This window comes from Megalops cyprinoides, chromosome 15 (assembly GCF_013368585.1).
Source record: "Megalops cyprinoides isolate fMegCyp1 chromosome 15, fMegCyp1.pri, whole genome shotgun sequence".
NCBI classification, from domain to species: domain Eukaryota; kingdom Metazoa; phylum Chordata; class Actinopteri; order Elopiformes; family Megalopidae; genus Megalops; species Megalops cyprinoides.
Window position 1 is genome coordinate 25,255,275 of NC_050597.1, and position 23,165 is coordinate 25,278,439.

General features: G+C 41.6%; 1 protein-coding gene across 2 annotated transcripts; it reads left to right on the forward strand.

Moving 5' to 3' along the window:
• Window positions 1-3,026: 3,026 nt before the first annotated feature.
• Window positions 3,027-22,668, forward strand: acss1 (acyl-CoA synthetase short chain family member 1). 2 transcript variants are annotated; one of them, XM_036546289.1, is made up of 14 exons: window positions 3,027-3,537; window positions 3,947-4,043; window positions 5,805-6,004; window positions 9,245-9,420; window positions 10,078-10,230; window positions 11,462-11,609; window positions 12,505-12,642; window positions 13,750-13,842; window positions 15,829-15,941; window positions 18,623-18,749; window positions 19,142-19,269; window positions 19,506-19,569; window positions 20,799-20,920; window positions 21,360-22,668. In XM_036546289.1, the coding sequence occupies exons 1-14, from the start codon at window positions 3,177-3,179 to the stop codon at window positions 21,537-21,539; spliced, it is 2,100 nt and encodes a 699-aa protein (XP_036402182.1). In that variant the 5' UTR covers window positions 3,027-3,176; the 3' UTR covers window positions 21,540-22,668. The 2 variants fall into 2 exon arrangements, with proteins under 2 accessions (XP_036402182.1, XP_036402183.1); XM_036546290.1 differs by lacking the exon at window positions 3,027-3,537 and having other exon boundaries at window positions 3,958-4,026.
• Window positions 22,669-23,165: the final 497 nt, after the last annotated feature.

Below are 23,165 nucleotides of genomic sequence, written 5' to 3' on the forward strand. Positions count from 1 at the left end.
CATTCTTCACATGCATGGAAAACACATCAACCTGTTTTACTGAGTGGGGCTTATAAGTGAAAGCAGCTGGAAATATTCTGATCACAGTGTTGTGATCCATGATACGCAGCTTGCACACAGCTGCTGTTCACGACTGTCCAAGAATGTACGAAATGTGAGAAGCAAGATTGAAATCACTCAAAGGTTTCTGACATGCCAAAAAAAGAATGCAGATGTGGCCATACTGGACAAGGCTTATGATCCTGGGAACTGCTTTTCAAACTGGAAACACTTTGGGATTTTTGGGTGGGGGTTGCATGGCTGTGTTTAAATTCTGTTTACTCAGGGCTGTGTATTGTATTTCACATGCATCTAGACACTATGAACATTAATGGGCCAAATATGAGCTCAGTCAAACTGAGAAAAGTAAAATCCGGTATATTGATCATGATAGACACATCAGGGTGTGGCCAAGGACCCAGAGTCACAATAAGCAGCTTGAGGCCAATGTACGATCAGTACATGAATGCTGGGAAAAGTAATTGGTACCCATACTGCGTGTGCGACCTTTGACAATGAGAATTATTTAAGAACATATGTGGAATTTGAGCAAGAAGTGCAAAATTAAAAAATGCAAAGATCAAAAAGAAGGGATAGAAGCGAACCCACAGATCAATAAGTGTCCATGAGGTGGCAGCACTGGGCCTCCGCAGTATATTGGAATTTATTTGGTGTCTTAACACCTCTTGCAACTGACATTGAAATTTTTCAAAAGGGTGCTTCTCCAAAATGAATCTTCCCCTGAAGTAAACTCATGCCATTTTGACTTTCAGTTTTTCAGAGTTCATGTTCAGTTTGAATTAATTTCATAGCGTAACCATTCTTGATCTTACAGACACATAAGAGATGCCATATTTTGCTGGTGTGGTTTTGTTCCCAGTGGCATTGCTGGCTGGCTTGGTTTACAGAGGAAAAAAGAATACACGTTACTCCAGAAATGAAATTTGCTTAAAGTTAATTACCTAATTTATTTTCATCTGCCATATCTAGGATAATTGTATGCTAACATGGAACATGAATATCAAAAGTACAAAAGTCAGAAGTTGCAGTAACACTAGGATATTGAATGAATGCAATACTGTGTATCACGCAATACAGCAGAGATAAAACAGGACTAAAATGACTGCATTAAAATGGCTGGTACCAGCACATTTTGACCAGAAACTCTTACTTACTGCAGATAGGAAATTATTGAAAGTCTTCTGATTTGTGCTGAATTGTATTAATGCCATGTAATGCAATGTTGAACGTCCAATGAACTTGTTGCCACTAAGAAGCTCAACAAATTCTGTCATGATGCAGTCTGTTTGTTTCCTCTATTGTTCATCACTGATCGTTTTTAACAGAATATTTTTACACTTGTCAAAAAACACTGGACAGTACATTTTCCACAGGCAACTGAAATAAAACAGAAAACCAAAGAATAAATTGGGTAAAAACTGGAACCTCAGCAGCAATAAACTATGGCACCATTCAATAGAGGTGGGGAGCAAAGGTAATGCATGTATTCAGCAAGGGGATTCAAGACCCACACTGCCTCATTAATAGCAGGGTCTGACCACTAACACACACTAACATTGCACACTAACAATGAGGTGACAACAAGGGCAGTTTTAACACCAGAACTGTACATAGCCACAAGCTGCCCTCCATCTCAGCACCCAGCAGGCAGGTTTTTAATTTAGTCTTGTGGATTTAAATTGTGTCAGATTCCCAGGCAAAATTTGATAAGAGTGGAGCTCCTGAGTGGCTCAGTCAGCTAAAGCTCTTGTTTGGCATGCAGGCTGAGTCCTACAGCACTGGATCAACTCCAGCCATGTTATCAGGTGGACAATGACCAAGAGCCCAAAAAGGGTTTGGAACAAACTGGGTAGGGGGTGGCAGGGTTCTCTCATCTTATCACTGCAGTGTACTCTAAAGGCATGTGAGGCACGTTTAAGACCCAACGTTTTTGGGAACCCACCCATTTTCCAGTTGCTATGGGCCCTTATATGGTGCACTGTGGGATTTGCAGTGTGAAAAATAGCCATTGGCCTGTGTCCAAATGTACTGGAGGGTTGTACTCAGCTCGCTTTGTTGCTCCAGTGCAAACATAGAGGACGTGTGATGATTCAAGCCAAGTTTACAATATACTATTCCAGAAAAGGGACAAAACTGGTAGACTATTTCATAGCACAATTAGTATGTTCATAACTCAACACGCCCAGGGGATATGGCATATATGTCATATGCAACATTGGACTACGGGTGCTCATGCTCTGCCACAATGCCAAAGTGACCCCAGGGACACCATGCAAGCAACATACAGTTTTTGCATAGAATGGGGTATGTAGTCAGCACATCTGGATACAATCTCTTAAAGCCATCCTTGGTGGGCAGAGGTTCTGTTCCTATTGTGTCCTTCATGCTGTCCCCATCCAATGTCAATGGCGTGTCCTCACTTTCCTCACCCCGTGTCCTGTGCTGTTTGTGTGGCATTCCGGCTTATATGTGTCATGTTACGAGGGTATCCCTGCTATGTCCTTGCTGCTTACATACTAAGAATAGCATGTGTGCTGTATGTTATATATGTGTGTGTATGTGGACTATGACACTTCTGCATTCTGCTCGGGCTCAGCACACTACCTGCTTCCCTGGCGTCTCGCAGCTTGTAGGATATTAGTTATCATTAATGATAATAATTCAGATAAATTTCAGTTGAAGCTTGAAAAGCACGTGCCACTGACTACTGTACAACAAACTACTTTTCCTTCAGATTGGGCTGTCAGACACGCAAGAATGAAATAAAACTTAAGTAATAATCAACTTTAACGTGAACTGTAGTATGTCTTCTGTGCAATGCTTAAGTATTAGTTAATTTTCTGACAATGAAAAAAATTCTCTGAGAGTTTCGAAAGGGAACTTTGAGGCTCCATAGAAATCGTTTTCATTACATTCTCCTCCAGGTTCTACTTTCTGACGTATTGCATCAAAGTTGGCAGGGCAGTGCAGGAACTCATGAGTCTGTTTCGACACGTAGCCCTGTGACTTTCTTCTTAATATTTTTGTATCTATGAGTTGTTCCCACCCTTTTTTGTACCACCTGAGGAACTTGAGAGATAGGGCAGGCAGTAGTCAGAGAAAAGACAGAGGGGAACATGGCCGCGCATAAAAGCAAAAGTTGGCTTTATATGTTGTGCAGAGAGGCTATTTCCTTTAGGGGTGATAACCGCTATCACAGAGGCATCTTTTGCACGTCCGAGAAAGTCATCAAGTACCAGAGACGAAGTCGTTCTGACTTCGGAAAGAAAACGAGCTTGGCTCCTAATATAAGCTCCTCTCTTGCTGGAAGGTCCTACCGAGAATTGTATGAACTGTCAGTGGAAGATCCGGACACTTTCTGGGGATCAGTTGCGAACGAGAGGCTTTTATGGAGCAGACCTTTCGACCAAGTGAAGAACTGCGATATCACGCAAGGAAGAATCAACTGGTTTCTTGGAGGACAACTGAACGTTTCTGGTACGCCTTGCTTCCCTTTGATTCTCTCATACTATTGACTAAAATGTACATACAGTGACAATACGTGGATACAATTTAACTTGCAACATCGTACCAGTTGTTGTAAATATCAACATGACATTTAAAGAAAAAGAACGCAAGGAACGGTAAATATCACGCAAGAACGTTACAGCTTTGTAAAGCTTAATGTACAAAAGTTAAAACTTTAATTGTGTATACGTAAATCTCTGATAGTTGCGTGTTATCTTCCGTTTGATATGCTATCTGTAATATTATCTTCGTATTAGCAGTCATTTATTGCCCTTATTGCCTTAATTTGCTCCACTTTAAAATTAGCCTACAGAAATGTGCGATACTGTCGATGATATTCATTTTAACGCTCTTTTGTTGTCTGACGTTTGATTAACAGTGAATTGTTTGGATGTGCATGTGGCCAGACATCCGGACAGAGTTGCTCTGGTGTGGGAGAGGGATAAACCTCGCACCGAGGTGAAGGTCACCTACAAGTATGTGGGTCGGGTCGGGGGATGCAACAAGAATGTATTGCTCAATAAGCCAAATGCTCCTTTTAAAAGCTCGGCAACGATGTAAACGTTGCTAATCAGGGCACAGGAAGTGTTACAGCAGGCATAATGTTGGAAACGTGTTACATAGAGGGAACCCAACCGAGAGTTTATTTTATATAATCTCAGCCGTTGTAGGTAAGTACATACTGGAGTGTGAAATTGTGGTAATGGGACTGTACTTGTGACACTGACGGTGCTGTGCTCAGGTTCACAGCAGAACTAGGACCTACAGTACAATACTATAATCTACAGGCAAATATAACATCATAAGAACCACAGTCATAAAACTGTTATTACAGAGATGTTAGAAAAACTGCAAAAGCCTTAATAGTCCCTTCATTGTGATTAACTATGCTTCAACATATCTGGTCATCAAAGGTGCAAATTGGTTCTGGTGCAAGTCAGATCAAAGGCAATATTTATAATAACAACATACAAAGAAGGGACTTTGTATACCAAACAGTGTCTTTAGGGGAGGAGGCTCCCACTCTCCTGTTTTTGAGGATCCTCACATTTGCTGGATCAAGACTATGTTGTATCGGGTCACCCTTCTTGGTCCAGCACATCAATACTGTGACGCACGTGTGAAATGATTTTTCCACTGCACTTTGCACCATAATGACGCCAGTGCATTAGTTGGAACGAGTGTGCTCTTTTACTGTGATCTGCAGATATATAGATGCATAGGGTTTACATTGCTAGCACCTGTTGATGTCATTTATGGTAAGGCATTGTTTGTTGGTAGTTTTTCAGGCTGTAAAAAGGAGGGCCTCTGCCTAAAAGTGCTTCCTGATTCGCAACATAAACAGGATGAGGTGGATTTATGCTCGAAATGTTATGCCAACCGAAACTGAAAGTTAACAACAGGGTTACTGTAGTGTAGCTGATAACTGCCTCACATTAAAGATTTTTCATAATGTTTGGCTCAAGATACAACTAAATCAGGGCAGCATGTCTTTGTTAGGGTGTTTAATGTAGACGTGCTTAACGTGACATTAACATTAAAGGAGAACATTTTGATCAGGAGGATCAGAGAGTATGTTGCTCTGAATTTAATGCTTTGGCAGTATTTCAAAAATTCAGATTTCACATGTTGCTGTTTCAAATACTTAGAGAGATATAGTGTGAAAAGCTGAAAAATCTATGTTGTTGACTTCAGACTTCTTCCCTTTTTTTGCGTTGGTCATCTGATTGAGCTAATTGCTTGATCCATTTTGCGAGGGAATAATTTACAGTATATCATATCAGTAAGACCTGATGTTAAATGCAAATCAGAAACCAGTGTAGCTTGTGAAGTTGTGGCTCATTAGATGTTGCAATCACACTTCCTTTCACAGAGATGATGGAATAAGGTGAGCCTTAATTAAAAGCAAATGTCTTTGATATCAATGTAATACCTTATGAATGTACTGAGAGAAAATCTGAATTGTTCAGACAGCTTGAATAAACCTTGTCACAGATTTACATTTTTCAGAGTGGCCATTCACAAACTCCTACCTTGAAATCAAAGACATTCTCTTAATATGAATTAGGCCTCACCTCCATTTCAAATGGTCTTTAGTCAGGTTTTGCTCTTGGTCTCAGGCCACACACAGAGCCATCAAGCTTTATATATCTCTCACATAACTGGCTGCATCTCGATTAGAATCTGTTACGGTGGGGAAAGGTCAGAACGAGGTCGCTCTCCCCCTGCCCCCACAGGGAGCTCCTGGAGACCACCTGCCGCCTGGCCAACACCCTGAAGAGACATGGCGTGCAGCGAGGGGACCGGGTGGCCATCTACATGCCCGTCTCCCCACTGGCCGTGGCGGCCATGCTGGCCTGCGCTCGGATTGGCGCCGTTCACACAGTGGTGTTCGCAGGCTTCAGTGCGGAGGCCCTGGCGGGAAGAATCCAGGATGGTGAGTGGCAAGCGTCTGCAGCATGGACCTCTCTCACACACAAAACACAAGATTAGATCAAGCAGAGAGAAGGAAATAGTTTGTCCACTACATTTGCCATGACATTGTTTCTTCTACAGTTCTACTCCGCTGTTGGCACAAGGCCCAGGAATGACTCCCTCCATGCCTGTAAAGTAAACTGAATTTTTTCTGACTGTGTCTGTCGTAAACTCCAAGTCTTGGCCTAATGCAGCAATCATGAGACTTTTAGCGAGCTCATGTTTCATGTGGAAAACTGTGGCTGTGCAAAAAAAAAGTACACCTTTCCGTAATACAGCATAAGTGTGAGGCAAGGAGGAACTTCCCTTCAAAGGTGAAATACAATATTGAAGATAGGGTATTTCAGTGAGAGTTCTTTGAAATTTTAGGTTATTAGGGATACAGGGTTTAATTATTTAATTAAAGTTTTGTACTGATCAGCCTAAATGTTTGCAAATCAGTGTAGCTGTTTGTTTTTCTAAATTTACACTGTAAAAATTGTACGGTTTGTTTCTGCTTTTATTTTGAAGGAATAATTTTAGTTGGTAGAACCAAGACCAATATTATTACTAGCAACCTATCTTATGAAAGTGACTCAATTTCCATCCTGTTTAGTGTAAATATTTAAGCCCAGAATAAGTCTGATAATGAACCATTTATACTGTACACTTATTAACTGTAATCTCTTTCCACCCGCTTATCACTTCAAGGCCTACTGACAAAAATATGGGAACCGGGATAGTCCTCTTCTACAATTTACTGGTAGTGTAAGCAATAAAAAATAAGACCCTTCCCTTAAATAGGTTTAACTCTGTAGGTTTGCATGTTCCATCATTTGGTGTACTTCCCTCAGGTCTACCTCTGGCTTAAAGGTACAAAATGCACATGGAACAGCAGGCTCCGCCCCTTCTCCTGTTCTGTCCTTGTGATACCTCTGGCACCTGATCAGATTTCACACTTAAACCTGTGACTTGAACAAGAGTTTCAAGGGCACTGATATCTTTGTCATGCTGGCTGGTTTTTAAAGCCCAAACATGACATTTAGACACCAAGCCACAGCATAAACTGGGTTGGCTTGAAGTTGTCGTTTTCACAGTAAAGGCAAATATTAGTGTAAAAAATGCTAACCTCGAGATCTGAGACTGAGATTTTTTAAGATTTAGTGCGCTCAGCACTAAAGTTGCTACAGTTACTCTATTAGACAAAAAGAAAGAAATTTTTCTTTGGATGAAATCCAAAATATATAAATTTGGCTTGTTTGGGCCATTTTGCTGGTGTGTGTTTGGCACATCCAGCTAGGCACTTTACCAGGGGATAATTTTCAAATACATACTTTCTTTTTGCCAGAAATTTTGTAGGAGCCCAGCCCAGGTACCTGTCAGCCCAGGTAACTGGGCTCCTCATACAGGTTGTCTGAGGCTGTCTTACATAACTTACGTCAGTGTGGATTGAGGGATGGCAGGTGCTATGTGGGCTGAAAGCTGCTGCCTATACAAAATGAGGAGGTTGCATGTGTGTGCATGCCCACATATGTGTATATGTACATGTGTACGTGTGTGTGTGGGAAAGAGAGAAACTTTTAGATCTGTTTCATTTTAACAGTTTAAAGCAAAAGAGCAAAACCTGTGTATAAATCAAAATAATGGAAATCATATGCATTATATTTATAATTATAATTATAATTCTGTCATTGGCATACATTTTTTCATCTGTGATGGTGCTGCCTCCACATTGCCATTCAACTGCATATAAAAGTTTGTAGGTATCCTGAAACACACAACAGAGTGATTGCGTGCCATAATGAGTATCCTACGCTGCTATGTGATTCGTTATGATTCACTCTCATAAAGATTGTGGCGCAAAGATACTTCACACTGTGAACCAGTTGAACTTGCTAATGATCGCTACAGACAGTCACAGAGGTTGTGAAATGTGCAGTTTATCATCAGAACTGTGTTTCTGAGATGAGACAAGACAGGTTGTTTTTTCTTCTTGTTTGCCATAATTTGAGAGGACAGAAACCAGGCTAATTAACACAGACTTAAAAGAGGTTAGACGAAAAGGAAAATGGATTAAAGGGAAGATAGAATATTAGGATAGATTAGATTGTATTACTTAAAGGTACTTATAGGTACAGCATACAGCTAAAAATCTTATAGATACAGCATACAGCTAAAGCAGTGTTTCTCAACACTGCCTATGTTTTGAATTTTGCTCAAACTGAGGCCTTTATTAGTTTGCTTTGAGTAAGATATTCATGAACACTGATGCAGGTTTGATATCGTTTGAGTGGCATCATCTGTTAGTTCCCTTGTCAAAGAAATATGCAGGGTGAATGGGGTTGTATTCCCAGTAAATATCTACAAAAAAGGTAACTATGAAGTAAGGCTTTTTATGTCCTTGTGATAAGTAATGCAAATTTGAATTCATCTTAATCAAATGTAATTTCTTAGTTGTTTAAACTACTTTTTAGGGCTGGAAACAAGTAACATTAAAACTTGTTTCCAGCGCGACAGACTAAATTGTTCGATGAGTTGTGTAGTGATGTGGAATTTGTACCCCTTTGCTGATTTCCCCATTTTCTTTCCCACAGATTAATTAGCAGCTCAGTCAAACTAAATTAATTGTCTCTGTGCTTTTTTGTTCAGTATTGTAAGGTTTTTTGAGTCTTTTTTTTCACCTGCATTAGTGTACAAATTTGTGAATTATAGCCATATTTAAAAGTTTGGTCAGTCCCATCCACACCCAGAAGCGGGAGAAACTGTGAGCAAATAAGCCAGTGAGCAGATTGTCAGTTGGACGCACACAAAGTTTCTGTGCCTGTGACCCAGTCAGCTGTCTGTGGAAAAGGGCCATAGGCTGTTGTTGTCAGCATTAGCACATTGCTTTTCAGTCCCTGGGAGTAGGTCAGATTGTTCAGACTCCCAATTGTCCTCTGCGTCCAAAAAGAGATAATTATCGAGGTGCATCAGTTTGGGGATAGTCACTGAGTGACTGAAACTGAATATGAAATAGCTCATTGTCGCAGTCTGAGATTTCTCATTGAGGTTTAAAAAAAATCCTGACCTACTCTTAAGTGGCCCTTGACTATAATGCAGCCATGTTAGTGCTGGATGGTTGTCAGCGGTTTGCGTACCTGAGACACCCTAACGTTTTTTCAGTGTAACAGAAATGTTGTGAGAACGTTGCACCTCAGGGCACTGTGTCGCTGTCTCCCTTCAGCTCGGTGCAAGGCTGTGGTCACCTGTAACCAGGGCGTGCGAGGGGGCCGGGTGATCGACCTGAAGGCCACGGTGGACGCGGCCGTGAAGGGCTGCAGCTCTGTCCAGCACGTGTTCGTGGCTCAGAGGACGGATAACCGAGTGCCCATGGGTGAGCTGGACGTCCCCTTGGAAGAGGTAACGCAGCACTCAAACAGGATTAACGAAGGCCTGTAACGTCATGGAAGAGAGGCCCTGGAATTTGTCGCGCTGTTCGTTCCATTGTGAAGCACTAATGATTTGACTGAATTCTTCAGTTTATTGCCCAATCCCATTTTATAAAGTGTGTGTGTATGAGGCTACTGACCTGGTTTCTCGTAAAATCCCAAGGACTTGTCTACCTTCACCGTAAATATTCTGTTTATTACTGTGTAGATGTTTTATAGTGTCATGTGAGATGAAGAAAGAGAAGGCACAAAACACAGGACAAAAAACAAAAGGAAAATGCTGTGTCTGTCAGATAGCCAATACCCTCAAGTGTATGGAACCCCATTTAAATTAGCAAATGAGATAGCAGCAACAGTGGAATCCTGTTAATAGTGGCTTTGTACGGCTTTACCTGCAAACAGATACACATGTGCATGATGAGACAGATTACAGCCAAGACCTGCTCTATCAAGCAGTAAATAAATATCAGGGATGTTCAATTTTTACTTTAATTTGGAGCAACCCTACATGATTCTAGTTACTCTACTGTGCGATTTGCCCACACCTGAGGCCCACGCTGCTGTCTTCCTGTCTTCGCTCATATACATATTTTTTCCCGGATATGTGCGTCATTCTCTTCCCACCCAGGAGATGGCGAAGGAGTCGGTGGAGTGCCCCCCGGAGGCCATGGACAGTGAGGACATGCTCTTCATGCTGTACACCTCAGGCAGCACGGGCAAGCCCAAAGGAATTGTCCACACACAGGCTGGGTACCTGCTCTATGCTGCCCTCACACACCAGGTACACCCACAGTCACCACCCACACACAGGGAGCTGTCTATCATGTGATTTATACTGTAGGAGATATACATACAGCCATACATGCATCCTTTAATTAAGCTATGTAATGGCATATATCACATCAATGCTTAGCTTACATGATGCAGTGTGCACATATACCGCGTAAGGTACAGCCCAGTAACACCTATTGCCCTGCTGTGTAATATTTTGTAATCCAGGTGAAGCTCCTTGAATAAGACGGGGGGAAAAGGTAAGGAAGTCACTACTTTGTGACTCCATTCCTTAACTGCAGAAACAACTCATTCACACTGGTTGCTGGATACCCCACAGTCGACGTCCCGGTCACAGTTGTCCCTCATCTCCATCCAAGAAGCAATTTTGCAGCCTTTCCACTGTCCAGTAGCGATTTTCATTTGGCTGAATGTGAATACTCATTCTAATTGCTCATCTGAGTGGATATCTGTGGCAACAGCATCTGTGCTAGACTGCAGAATGTGAGAAGAGTGGCTTTTTTTTCCCACGGATCCAAAGTAGTCCTTTAGCCAGCGGCAATGAGGAAGAGGGATTGACACGCAATGTTTTGATAACATCGGTGATAATGATCGAGTGGAATGGCGTTTTAAATCAGCATGAGATGTTCTGCTAATTTGTAAGTAGCTTACCAGCTCAGGGGGGCCCACACAGACGCTGGCGTGGCCAGGGCTGTTTCCACTTGGCACGGCGCTCATTTGGAATCATATAACGAACAAATCTGCTTTAATTTGTTGTCATCCTCAAACAGACTGCATTTCCTGGTGCGCTGCCAGCGAGACCTTTAGCTCCACCAGTGAGGGCGAGCTCGCCACAGAGGAACAAAGGAACATATGCTAGCTAACAGTGGTGGTGAGGCTGAGGTTACTGTTGCTACCCAATAAAAAAACAGTGACGCCCGTTTGAGTGATTTAACTGGCGATTAAGCAAGTCACACCTGAGTGGGCGCATTGTGAGCTCAGCCTCCCTGCCCCAAACCCCCTCCCCCCAAAACCAGACGCTGCAAAACTGTACAACAGTGATTGTGTACTGAGTGTAAACCATGTTGCCACAACATCACAGCAACGCATGAATAATGTAAATATTGCCTCTGAAATGGAAGCTACTTTACTTGTGTTAAGCCTGAAGGTATCCATACCAGGAAGTGGGGATGCATATTGAGGCTGACCCACACCGAATGTCACGTGTTGCTGTCTTCCAGTACGTGTTCGGCTATCAGCCAGGGGATGTGTTTGGATGCGTGGCGGACATCGGTTGGGTGACGGGGCACAGCTACGTCGTGTACGGGCCTCTCTGCAACGGGGCCACCACTGTTCTCTTTGAGAGCACTCCTGTGTACCCGGATCCAGGTGAGGTACCAGCCCCCAGCATTGCAATACTCATAAAGCACCTCTGAGGTCATCACCAGCCATTACACATCAGTTGAAAATGTCAAATATCAGATTGGATTTTTGACTTTCATTTGTCATCATAATCTTCAGTGTAAGTTATTTCTTTACTGAATAAAAGCCAGTCTGTACTTTTACTGTCTTCACGGTGAGACGGGTGACCATTTAATCAGGTCGATGGCTTCTTTTCTGCGATTTCATATCCTTGCATGACAATGGATACCTGAGAACAGGTGTACTGCGCTTTGTCCCTTTTTGCCTGTGGTGATTCTCATTGTTAACCTCTCTGTTGTTCATTCATCACATTGTCACAGTATAACGTTGCTACAGTGTTATGACACTGTTGTGAGAATGTTATGGATCGAAGAGGCAAGAGTGATACTGACTTCCTTGCCTTGGAGGGACCTCACTCCTATTACACAGGAGTTCTGTGACACAACTGGTGCTTCTCTGGTGCGTTAGCAGTATTTGGTGTCACATTATCTGTTAAGACAGAGCATATAGGCTTTACTTATCTTGAGTCATTGTCCCTCTAACAGGTAGGTTATAAAGTGTAATCTGTTAATGGTTGAGTTTTCTGTCATAAAGAGGTGTGCTTTGTTTCCTTATCTCTGGCAGATGATCATTGACCCTAGTCCTCTTCATGGAAATGTCCTTGCCAAAAATTGAAAATACGCAGGTCACGGTTTTATGTAGTTGACACTACAACAGTGTGGTGACAAATGTGCTCAATTTAGAAAGCGTGGTGGGAGTTGTGTGTCATATGTGTATATGTATATGTATTTATATATTTGTTATATGTTATTTGTTAGAGAGTAACTGAAGCGCTTTAAAGAGTGATGTGCCCACGTTGTAGGCCGGTACTGGGAGACGGTGGAGAGGCTGGGAATCAACCAGTTCTATGGCGCGCCCACGGCCATCCGCCTGCTGCTGAAGTATGGGGAGAGCTGGGTGAAGAAGTACGACAGGTCGTCCCTCAAGACCCTCGGCTCGGGTGAGGGAGCCGACCTGCCCTTCCTTGCAGATTCTGCCTGTGTGTTAATATTTCCCAGTTCACCCTGGCTCTCATATGTACATAAGGAATGCATGACTGCAGTCCAGGATGCAGTACAAAAAGTTTCTCTAGTTGTCTCGCCTGCCCTAAGCTCTTGGGAACAAGGTGAAAAGGCTACACTAATTGTGCAGTTAGAATCCCAGGGGGGATGAAGACCAAAAGGCTCCTCTTAGCCTGGATTTGTACCTCCAGCTTTTGCCAAAGTTTCACAAAATGGATGATCTCTGCCTGCTTTAGTTTATTTTTAGGTAGCAAAAGCAAAATATAGAAAGACTGAGACAAAAATGAATGGCAGTTTTTAAATTCAGGATGTAACTATACTTCAGCCCTCTGTCAGAAGTTACTGCTTCATTGTAAATGTCCTTAAAACTCCCCCTAAAGCACCTGCCTACTCACATAAACTCTGAAGGAGTTTTAATGAGCTTAAATATGAAGCTGGTTGGTTAAATATAATCCAGGACCATGACCGACTGCCAGTGCTACAATTGCTTCTCATTCATAGTAAAGAAGTTAACCAGTTGCCAAGGGTTTAGATGTCAAATATAGTGACTTTTAAATTAAAATCATGGTCATGTGAGTTAAAATTGCACCAACAAAATGAAATATTGATATATGATATTGTAGTGTGTTCAGTATAGTCAGGTCAGGCTGGGTTAGATTTAACGTACAATGTTTTGTGGGTTGGAGCGTTACAAGTAGGTGTATGCTCTGGACAGATTAGCCTGAATGGTCACGCAGAGCTGTTTCTTCACTGAAGACACACCCCTTTCTTTGAACACTGTTACACTGAAATGTGACATAGGGCCTACTCTGTAGCTGACTTCTCTAGTACCCCAGTCAACTCTATATTTTTCCATCCCAGCTAAAACACTGAACAATACTGCTGTGATGTTGCTTTTGCTTAAACGTGATATATCTGTTAATCGTTTGCACTGAGAGTGGTTACGGGAATGCCAGTGCCTCCACTGAGTCTAATATGTTTTACTCGGCATATACAGTGCCATGAACCTGCTATTTACTTTTATAGCGCTTGATCTGCCCTTTCAGTGGGAGAGCCTATCAATCACGAGGCATGGGAGTGGTTCTACAATGTGGTGGGAGATGGAAAATGCCCCCTGGTGGACACGTGGTGGCAGACAGGTAAAATCCTTTGTTGCCTCTTTTTGCCTGGCATAAAACCAGGATGAAATCTTTTCTCTTTTTGCAGTTTGAGTCTCACCTTTAATTAAAAAGTTAAAGTAAGGAAACATTAATTTGAACATTTTCCTTTTATTACAACTTGAATAACAGATGTTTTTGCATAGCAAATGACAAAAAAAGGAAACACTTCCTTAAATTTTCACCCAGGCCTCAAAGTGGGAGGATTGAATTCCGTTCTATGATTCTGTTCCATCACTGTTGGGGGTCATCATTATTGTTAGAAGCAGGGTCACATTTCTGCATAGTCTGTCTGCTTTAAACTCTCTGTCACCCTCCACGCTGTTCATCCTTCAAGGATCTTCCTGCTGAGTTGTTGCATTACATTACATTATTGGCATTCAGCAGACACTCTTATCCAGAGCCACTTACACAGGTTACAGTTTTGTTTACAATGGTATCCATTTATACAGCTGGATGTTTGTTGCATTTTCAAAATGAAATTCAGGTCCCAAATGTTCCACATGGCATACTAATCCCTGTAAAGACCAGGTCAGCTATGGGCATTCTTTAAATAATTGTTAGTAATTTGACATTTGACAAGGGTCATTTAACATGTGTTTATAAAAGGATCTGGAAATGGCTTCAGCTGTGAGGAAAAAAGTGTCCCATGTATGAAGCACATACAAGTCACCAGTCCGTGGTCCCTACACAATGAATTTATTAGTGCATTGTGCACACAAGCCAATAGCTGTCTACTGAGTGGATCCCAGCCTCCTGTCATTACATTGGGTCATTCAATTCCATTCTGACACACAGACAGTGCCATCTGCTGTCCATTTTGTCCCTTTGGAAGAATGGCACAGTAATCTGAATTTTTCAACACAATGGTGTCCCTCTGTAATAGAACAAAACGCCCCGGGGTACAAATGAAAGCTGCAGATCAATTGAATATGAGACCTTGTTGCTCTTTATCTTTGTTAAAACATCTGATTCTGAGTGTAGAAAACAAATTTGATAATATACAATTGTATAAATCTTTCACGTGTAGTTGTTGTGCACTGTTTATAGACAGTATGTTCAGGAAAATATTAAAAATGTTTTTTTTTTGTTCATGTCTTTATATTGGAAAAGGCTTTAGTATAAACATAAACACACATTAAATTTTACATTGATTTGCAATAGGTTGTTACAATATGTAGTGTCAGACACGCAAACACACCTGAAAGACCAAATTATATATTTTTTTTATTTAGGCAATTTTCAAAATTCTAAAATTCTTCAATTATAGATATTGTTCATATGTATGTTATCACATACACGTATACGTATTTATGTATGTGAGACACATATCATGCTATTTTGGCCCAGGAGATGCGTGTTGAAGGAAAGTGAACAGACATGAAGGAAACGGGCCTTTCAACACACCCTGCCAGGCTTGTTTATCAATGCATTATGCGCTGGCCACAGGGCACCCAGACAAAGTATAGTTTTAAGCGTGTCTTGATTTGTTGAGGTAGATTCTGTGTTGATCAGTGCCATAATTCTGTCTGATACTCTTGTTTATCTCGGGCTTAGCTCTAATTACGATAAGCAGGAGAACATCTGCACACTTTGTCAAAAATGAATTAACATAATTTCCCTGCCCTGTGAAGGGAGGGGGTTCTGAATGTGCTCCCAGCAGAAGTTGAGCTCTAATCCTTTTGGACTCACTTTCCAGGCCTCTACAACTGTACAGGGTGTACTGTAATATATTTAATGCAGGTCAGTATGTGAGAATTCATTTGTTTCAACAACAGCAAGCTTGCAGGCCACTTTTTTGTTTTGTATTTCAAGTGGTTGACACACGGCTGATCATTGCCCTTACCTTCAGGTGTGCTTTTGCCTATTGGGATCGAATATTCGCAAGACTGATGCTGGCTCTGGCTAATGTTGAAGGCTGAAACAGAAGCTTCTTTTCTTGTCTCTTCCTCCTCCTCTTCCTCTCAGAGACTGGCGGGGTCTGCATCGCGCCACGGCCTGCGGAGGACGGGGCGGAGATCATCCCCGCCATGGCCATGAGGCCCTTTTTCGGCATACAACCAGTGCTCATGGAGGAGAAGGTGACATCTTTCACCAGTTCACCAACCCCTGTCTCTTTAAAAGCATACCCTGGGCTGCTCATTGAAACACACGGAGCTCAATGTAGGCCCGCCTCCATAAACATACATCACTGACTGTTACCTGACATGCATTTCAGCATGGGCAAAAACAGCACATAATTGAAAAATTGGCACATGGAAATAATTAGCACATAATTGAAAAATTGGTTTTATGTGACAGTCAGTATATCAGTGGAAATGAAACCAAAGAACAGAGTAAGAGTCAACGCAGAATTAATACGCACAATTAAACCAATGTTTTCCAGAAGGCTTTCAACTGCATTTCAAGCTCCAGGTCTATTTAGGGTTAAAATAACAATGTGCTGTGCATGTGTATGATGGATATTGTGAAAGCATGTCTGTCTGGCTCTCGGTGCATAAATAGCTGAAAAATCTCCAACTCTAATGGGCTTCTCTCAGCCTGTAAGGAGATGCATTTTCTTGAGGGATTGAATTAGTTTGGCATTTCAATCCATCAAGGGCATTAATCAGATCAGACTCTCAGTTAATTCCTGATGGAAAACAAACCTGTAAGAGCATGTTTTGTGCATTTTGCAGCGAGCCACATGTCACAGCTCCCAGAGTTTCCAGCCAAAGAAACCCCGAAGGCACAGGTAGCCTTGGGATGGAGGCAGTATCGTTCAATAACACTGATTTAGGGTCAATGGGCAATGCAGAGGAGGGCCAGGGAAAACAGGAAAAGTGGAAAATCAATGAGCGAGAAGCTCAAGAAGGAGGCGGATGACACCCCAACTGAAGCATTAGAGATAATCAACTGGTAATAATCCACCTTCCGAAAGTGGCTTATGCCCAGAGTGCTATCCATATGGCGGGCCGTTCCAACAGGGCGTAGACGAGGGGGGATTAGTATACCATATCAGACTAGGTCATTCATCTGACCCTTTTGTTTGCATAGCGCTCCCTTACCCTCCCCACCACGACCCCTCTCCGCTTGGTCCACCCTCCCCCCTCAGTTTGACACGTAGAGCTGTCTGGGGGTTGTTGTCATTCCCCATGCAGGTTTAATGGATGTTATTTTTGCCCTTTTCCCTGTTTGATACCACTGCATTGTTGTCATCAACATTTAGTGGCTTATCTTCAGATTTTGTCTTCTAAGAAAAACAACAAAGTCAACAGGATTTTTGCTCCTGAGTGTGTTTGCTTTGTCTGAGGTTCAGGCAAAGTATCAGTGATTTATTCATCTTTTGTTCAAATTAAAATTGCGTGTTGCCTCAGATGCTTGTAATCAAATGTCAGTTTTTTTTTCAGTTTGTCAGTGTCAGTTGCTGTTTTTTTGTCAGTTGGAGGGTAAAACACGGTTGAAAAGAGTCCACACTTGCACAATACTTAACACAGAGCTCACTCTCCCTTAATAACTTCCTCATTTTGGAGTCAGTCTGGTAACAGAGTACCAGTGAAATTCTGTGGAATTTTGAAGGCGCATATTCCACATAGGCCATAATATTTTTAATGACTCTGCCTGGAGGGTTTCCAAATCTGCCAGTGACACCATTAGGCCTGGTCCAAGACCTGCCTTTTTTGCTGTTATTGTTGGCTTCTCTATTTGGCAGATGTTATTACCCAAAGTGACTCACCCGGTGTCTAGAGTTACAGTGCAGAACACAAAGTGCAAATAAGGAAGCAGAACACATCCTGTATATTACAGATACAGGGCAACGCAAAGCCATTTTAGCCAAATAAAAACATCCCTGGAGAAATCCAATGTACATCATAATTATACAGCTTGATGTTATGCAGTAATCTGTTTACAAACTGACTTGTCTGTGCAAGTTGGCAGCAAGTGGAACATTGGTAGACACTAATAGACACCCAATCGTGAGGGAATGGAAGGCTCTCACCTCAGCCCCCAATCACTTCATCATAATGGGGGATTCCTAATCTGCCCTAATCTGGTCAGAACCGGGACAGACCTGTCTTTTAATTTGCTGATGCTGCAGGGTCAGATGCTGACTTGACCTCAGAGATCAGACTGCACTCTGTTTTACCTCCTTCCACGGTGCAATTAAATCCAGCCTGGATTCTCCAGATAATCAGATTGGGGGGTTGTGTCTTTGTGTTGGGTTGATGGGATCACCCCCCCCCCCCCCCCAAACCAGACCTCAACCCTTTTCCCAGTCACACCCTAAACCTCTCTTTCATTGTTTTATTGGGAGAAAATTGTCCAATCCCTCCCAAGCATCTTCTCATCCACAGGTTTATTGCCATTACTGGTGGTTTCACTCACTTATCACGTGGGGTCCAAACACTCATCTTCAGGAGCATATATTACATGTGTCCTGTTTTTAAGGCTCGTAAGGTTGTTGAGGTAGGAGTTGGATATTAAACTGAATAACATGAAATAATATAACAAGCATCAGTAGCGATGAGATAATAAGAGTGAGAGCATTTTAGAATGGTATTTATTCCTCTGACTCATCATGCCACATCAGGCAGTTGACTGTCACTCTGTAATGTTTCCATAGATCTAGCAATTGGCTGAGCCCTGCTTGACTGGGGAGAGCAGACTGGTTTCTTTTGTCATTAAAAGTATCCTACTCACAACACCAGAGGTGGAAGAGAAAATCAACATTGAGGGTAAACAGTTGGATACAAACAGAGCCTCTTCCTCTTGTCACCCCCAGGGGATGGTGATAACAGGAAATGATGTCAGTGGGGCTCTTTGTATCAGCCAGCCCTGGCCTGGTATGGCTAGGACCATCTATGGAGACCACCAGAGATTTGTGGATGCTTACTTTAAACCATACCCTGGTGAGTATGGCTTATTGAGACACTGGCTGGAAATTAAAAACTGAACACTTTGTCCTGGCTGTGGCTGCTCAGCCTGCATTTTTGAAAAGAAGCTATTATTAGACACGGGTGCACTTGACTCTCATAAACAGACATAACAAGATAGCCTGGTTAACCCTTGTACTGATTCTGTGAGCTTAGGGGCATGCTGGGTCAAGCCAAGACCTGTCCCATTATCAACATTTGGATTGAGTTACTGGGTAGGTAAATGGGTTATGAAACCCTGACCTGTTGTAGGAAGAATGAGATAACCAGTCTTCCTTCCAATGGTATCAACGTAACACTGAAGGTTATATGTGTGCATCAACAGCGAGCATTGTAGCCTGTGGTAAATATCTGACTTTATTTTCTAGGATATTATTTTACTGGGGATGGGGCATACCGCTCTAAAGAGGGCTATTACCAGATCACAGGACGTATGGATGATGTCATCAACATCAGCGGCCACCGATTGGGCACCGCAGAGATTGAGGATGCCTTGGTGAGCTGGAATGTGCTCAGATATATCAGATTTCATTTAAAGTGTATATTTTTAATTTTATAAACGTATCGAGTGAATAATATGGACCAGCTGGGCAGATTTGTTTATAATATTGGATTTTTAATTTTTGTTTCCTTGAGAAAGAAAGGACAGCAGTCAGATAATGTTGGCTGCTTAAAATGACAGATTGTGAGCCATTTATCTGCCTCATTTATCAGCGGGCATCTACTTTTTAGGATGAACACTCTGAGGTTCCAGAAACAGCAGTGATTGGTATTCCTCACGACATCAAAGGGGAAGGTGTGTGAATACAAATGTACACACACTCACTCACACACATACACGCTGTACACAAGCCTTTTCTCCGAGAACACTGCACAATTACAAATATGAATGTTTTTGTGGAAGCTATTTCAGACATGTTTTCATATGGAGGGTCCTCTGCATCTTATGAAATCAGACTCATGAACATGCTTGAAATACTGTTTCAATCATTTTTATTAAGAGTGCTTGAAGTGCATTAACCAAACCATAACAAACAATATGCATAATTAAATCATGTAGGCCTGCTGAGGGGTATTGAAGTGCAGGCAGGCAGGGAACAGCACTTGTCTTTGAATTAGTAGCCATACTTGCTAGATTAGCTCACTGTTTCTTATCATTCAGTTCCAAATTTGTTTGTTCTTGCAAAACAATGCTTTCTTGAACTCCCACACTGACCTCATTTGCAAGAACAATGGGTTTATATATTTCTTTGCTTAGATGTGGCAGTATAGATCCTCCTCTAATAACTAAGCTACATTACATATTTATAATGGGAGACAATGGCATACATATATACTTAAGGTTAATATTTGACCAAATGGAGATAAGGTGGTGAAAATGTCAAATACTTGTCTCTTTACTCCCTCTTGTGGCTGGGAATGACAATGACAGCAACGTTGTAGAACACTCCCCCTGAATGTGGTGACAGGGCTTTTTAAATCACATAACATTACAATAGATTATTGTCATTTAGCAAAGTGACCTAGATAGGCTACAGTTTTTACATGGATAAATATACAAACCTTGGTATTACTGATTTGTAATACCGTTTAATAATATGTTAAACACTTTTTGGACAACATATTTTGGACCTTCCCAAGTGCCATATTCTCTGCATTTTTGAATGTTTAATGCAAATCCCTTTATATGGAAAGCACCACATTCCTCCAGGGCCCCTCTTTGATTCTGGCATACTTCAGTGCCTTTTATGCTTGTGAACATATGTTCCCTTAAGGAAACTGTCATAATTTGTATTGTGACAGTCTGTAAATTGACACAGGTGAAAGCAGTACTTTATAGGCAACGTTAAAGCATTGATTGCTTCAGCATATTGCTACTCCAACAGCAGAAAGCAGTTATTAGGATTTACACTGTTCTTGAACACTGTGAGATGTGCCGACATGTTCAGTGCTTTGCGTCTTTGTTATACTGCGACTCATCCTTACTGAGAGTCCTTTCCGTTCATGTTCCTCCTGTTTCTACAGTTCCATTTGCATTCGTTGTTCTAAAAGAAGGCGTTTCTCTTGACCATGCCGTGGTGATTGAAGAACTTAAACGCCTAGTGGCAACAAAAATCGCCAAGTATGCCATTCCTGATCACTTTCTGGTAAGACCACAACATTGCTGTTACTCCTATTATATATCCTGGTGTGCTGTGTTTCATTACATGGATATGCCTTTGCATGTTTGGACTTCCACATGGGTTTTAAACTGTATGTTAAACAATACAATGCATCCTACATATTTCCTATGTGAGAGGAAATTATCAGATTACATTGCTGTATATGGTATCCTTTATTATATTTTATGTGGCCCATATTATATGTGACAGTGAAACTGATAAAATCTGGCTCAAACCCTGGGTCAGGCTGGCCTTTATCTAACTGGCTTGTTTGGAGTTCAGCTGATTGTTTTGCTCATAAGAAGGTGGATATTTGAGAAGCCAGTGAAATGCGCTGGACTGGCTTTATTAAACCCTTTTGCATGCATCTACAGGGAGGTCTTCTGTTGATTTCTGCCCTTGACCCATTTCCTTACTGCCGCAGGTTGTGAAACGGCTCCCAAAGACTCGCTCCGGGAAGATCATGAGGCGGATCCTGCGGAAAGTGGCCATGGACCAAACAGATGACTTGGGTGACGTGTCCACACTGGACGACCCCAGCGTGGTCACGGAGATCATCCAGGTCTACAACCAGTTCAAGAGTCAGCAAGCTCAGAAGAAATAAAAGGCCACTATGCTGCCCATTGGACAGTGTAACCAACATAGTATTACCCTGCTTGTTTCATAGCATTATCCAGACTGTGTCAGTTCAGGTGTTGCTGAATTACCTGTACTAATGTTATACTGAAGGGTACTGTATGCTCTTTAGGTTCAACCATGGGACCTCATTGTGTCCTTTGTGGCATATGTATATAGCCAGTTCTTGCACTGCATTCTTTGCAGAGGTCTCCTTGGCAGTTTCGCTCTGCAGAAGGTTATCCTGGTCTCTAAATAAATAGGTAAACTGCGGCCACAAATGCAGAGCACCGCTGCTATCATGCTAGCCTTCTGATACTTTCAATCATGAGTCACTGCACACCACTGTTGACACATTGCCATGGAATTTAATTAACACTTGATTTGGTTATAAAGACTGCTTTTTTGTAGGTCAGACAAAAGCAGACAATAGTGTGTGTGCTCAACAGTGTCTTAAGTAACAGAGATGCAGACTGATGGCCAAGGGAATCAGTCTTCCAGAATGTAGTGCTACCTTAGATAGCTTGTCAGTCAAGTACTTCCATTTTATCTCCAGGAGACATCATGTCTTAGCCATAAGGTATGACTTATGGAATTATGGGCAGCAACATTCTTTTTCATGGCCAGAGCAGACATAGCAATCAATTTTGTACATACCAGCTAACAAAAAATGCAAATCCATAATTCATTCCATTCTATTGATTTTGAACATTTTATTTATCAGCTATCTATATAAGTTTGTCTGGAGAAAATGTTATTTCAGGTTAATAAAGACAGATATCCATGTGAGATTCCTGTAAAGATCTATGGTAAGAGCAGTTGAATCAAGCATAAACATTTAACACACAATTGATGTTATTTTACCTAGGGTGGAGTTGCCAGCTTGCTTAAAAAATCAAAATGGGAGCTATCAAATTGCAATGCAAAATGAATATTTACAGATAAACAAAGATAGACAAACAGATAAATATTTTTTGCTAAATAAATGACAGCAGCCAGCCTCTTTTAATGTTATTATCATGCAGTCCACAAAAGAGCAACCACAATGTATTGTTATTATATTTTGAAGCCTGATAACTTGAAGACTTAGATCTAGTCACCTGCAATCACCTAAACCATCAGAGCAGATTTTGTCTGATGGTTAAGAGTAATTCCATATTATTCCAGGAAGCCTTAGATTTTATTTAATTGGTATTACTCTGTCTATGTGTGTCAGAATGTAATTCAGATTAATGAATATGTAGTCTTTGTATCTCTTTGTAATGAATAAAATTGGTGTGATTTACATTTTTAAAGCCTGTGTATACATTCAAAATGGACATATGATACAGTATACTCTGATGTAAAGTCATTTGACTTCACATCAGAGCTCAAGTTGCATCAAGTTTACAGATGAACTGCACCAGCCCAGGTTAACCACAGCTGCTTGCGGTTCATTATAAGGATTGCACAGAAACCAATGAGTTTTCCCCATCTTTGGGAGAGGGATTTTCAATTCCCAAATGTTTTGTTATTCTAAACATAGAGAGCAACTGTAATATATCAGTGGAGTGTAATATGGAGTTTTAACCAAATGCTGTGGCACTCAGATTGGCATTCATATAGCAACCTAACC